General features: G+C 40.8%; 1 protein-coding gene across 1 annotated transcript; it reads left to right on the top strand.

Annotated features, from left to right (window-relative positions):
• Window positions 1–280: 280 nt before the first annotated feature.
• On the top strand, window positions 281–1,062 carry LOC137628466 (uncharacterized). Its single transcript, XM_068359623.1, has one exon. The coding sequence runs from the start codon at window positions 436–438 to the stop codon at window positions 1,060–1,062; it is 627 nt and encodes a 208-aa protein (XP_068215724.1). The 5' UTR covers window positions 281–435.
• The last annotated feature ends 689 nt before the right edge of the window (window positions 1,063–1,751 follow it).

Here is a 1,751-nt window from a genome sequence, read left to right as displayed (position 1 = left end):
CATCTAATATCTTTCCTTTTTTTCTCAAGGACTTTCTCATCGAATTTCGAACTTTCCTTCATTTATTAAATGTTTTACACTTCCCCAATTTTTTTTTTACGTATTGATAATTGATATTTGTGTGTGTATATATATATATATATATATATATATATATATATTTATTAAAATTCATTTACAATTACAGCATTTGAAAAGATATATTTCTTTGGATAGCATTTTCTTTGACATTAAGTCCAGACCTCTGACAGTCCTTTTTTCTTCCCCCTTCCAGGATCTGTGACTGGAAAAGCAATGCTGGAAAACCCGCTAAGATGAAGTAGCGCCATCACCCAGCTCGTCAGTGTGTGTATGTGCGTGCATGCATGTGCGTCAGTGTGTGTCTGGGTACGTGTGCGTGTGCGTGCGTAGTGCATGACCATGGGGGTATGAATTATGCCACGCAAAATCCAGCATCCCTACCACGCCCTGCCTTGGTTCCTGGAGGAGGACAGTGAGACGTCGGAGGACATCGAGTACATCGACGGGCGCGTCTATGTAAGGGGCGAGGAGAGGGACGTCCTGCCCCTTTGGCCTGACGACGAGGATGAGATCATGAGGGAACAGCTGGCCGGGTGTCAGAAGGATGAGAAGGAAATGGCCAACACCATGCCGCCCTTAATCGACCCCCGGAGGGCCGTCCTCCTGCCAGGCTACAGCCAGGACAGCCTGCCCTTCTGGAGGAAGCCAGATCCCCCAGAATACGTCAACGGGGCCTCTAGGAGCACCAGGGTGAACAAGAAGTTCGAGATACCGGAGATCATAGAGAGCCCCAAGGCGAACGATGCTCACGAAGAAGGGAAGGGGTTTGAAGACGATGCCCCGACGACCTCCGGGGGGAACAAGGGCCAGTCGCTGGCGCCCCAGAACGCGGATAATGTCCGGCGGTCGTCCACCCTGTCGAGGATTAACGAGATGCTCCAGCGGGCGCGGTCTGAAGTGTTCGAGGGAGATGAGGCCATCGCCTCTACTCGAGCCAGGCTCAGGCTGCTGCTCAGGAACCACGACGATTCTGAAAGGTAATTCTCAAACTATTATTATTATTAATAATAATATTATTATTATTGTTGTTGTTGTTGTTGTTGTTAATGTTGTTATTATTATTATTATCACTACTGTTGTTGTTCTTGTTATTATTAATGTTGTTATTATTATTATTATTATTTTTATTATAATTATTGTTATTGCTGTTGCTGTTGTTATTATTATTATGATTATTATTTATTGTCATTATTATTATTATTATTATTATTATTATTATTATTATCGTAACAGTAATTCTGAAAACACTAGTAGTAGCAGTAGTAATTTTGAAATCATTAGTAGTGGTAGTAGCAATGTTTTAGTGAAGTAATTATGAAATTAGTAGTAGTAATAGTAGTAGTAGTAGTAGTGGTGTCAAAAGTTGAGAAAAATCATGTGAAGGTGATGTTAGTTATAGTAAAGTCGTGTTCATATGTATCATCGATAGATAGATAGATAGGCTGCCAATAGATTTATAGAACATTTAGAATATCTTGGATTAAGAGATTTGGCCAATTTACGAATTCATACCCTTCATAATATTCAATTTAGCAGTATTGATTTCATTCATAATTTACCGCTTGTCGAATACTCCCGATTGCGTCGATCACTTCAAGACGTCATTCGACAAACGAAAGACTCAGTCGACATATTAAAGACTCATAATTTACCGTTTGTCGAATACTTCC

The sequence above is a fragment of the Palaemon carinicauda genome, chromosome 36, assembly GCF_036898095.1.
Source record: "Palaemon carinicauda isolate YSFRI2023 chromosome 36, ASM3689809v2, whole genome shotgun sequence".
Taxonomy (NCBI): domain Eukaryota; kingdom Metazoa; phylum Arthropoda; class Malacostraca; order Decapoda; family Palaemonidae; genus Palaemon; species Palaemon carinicauda.
Note: the sequence above shows the minus strand (reverse complement) of the source record. Positions and strands in the feature narration are given on the sequence as shown.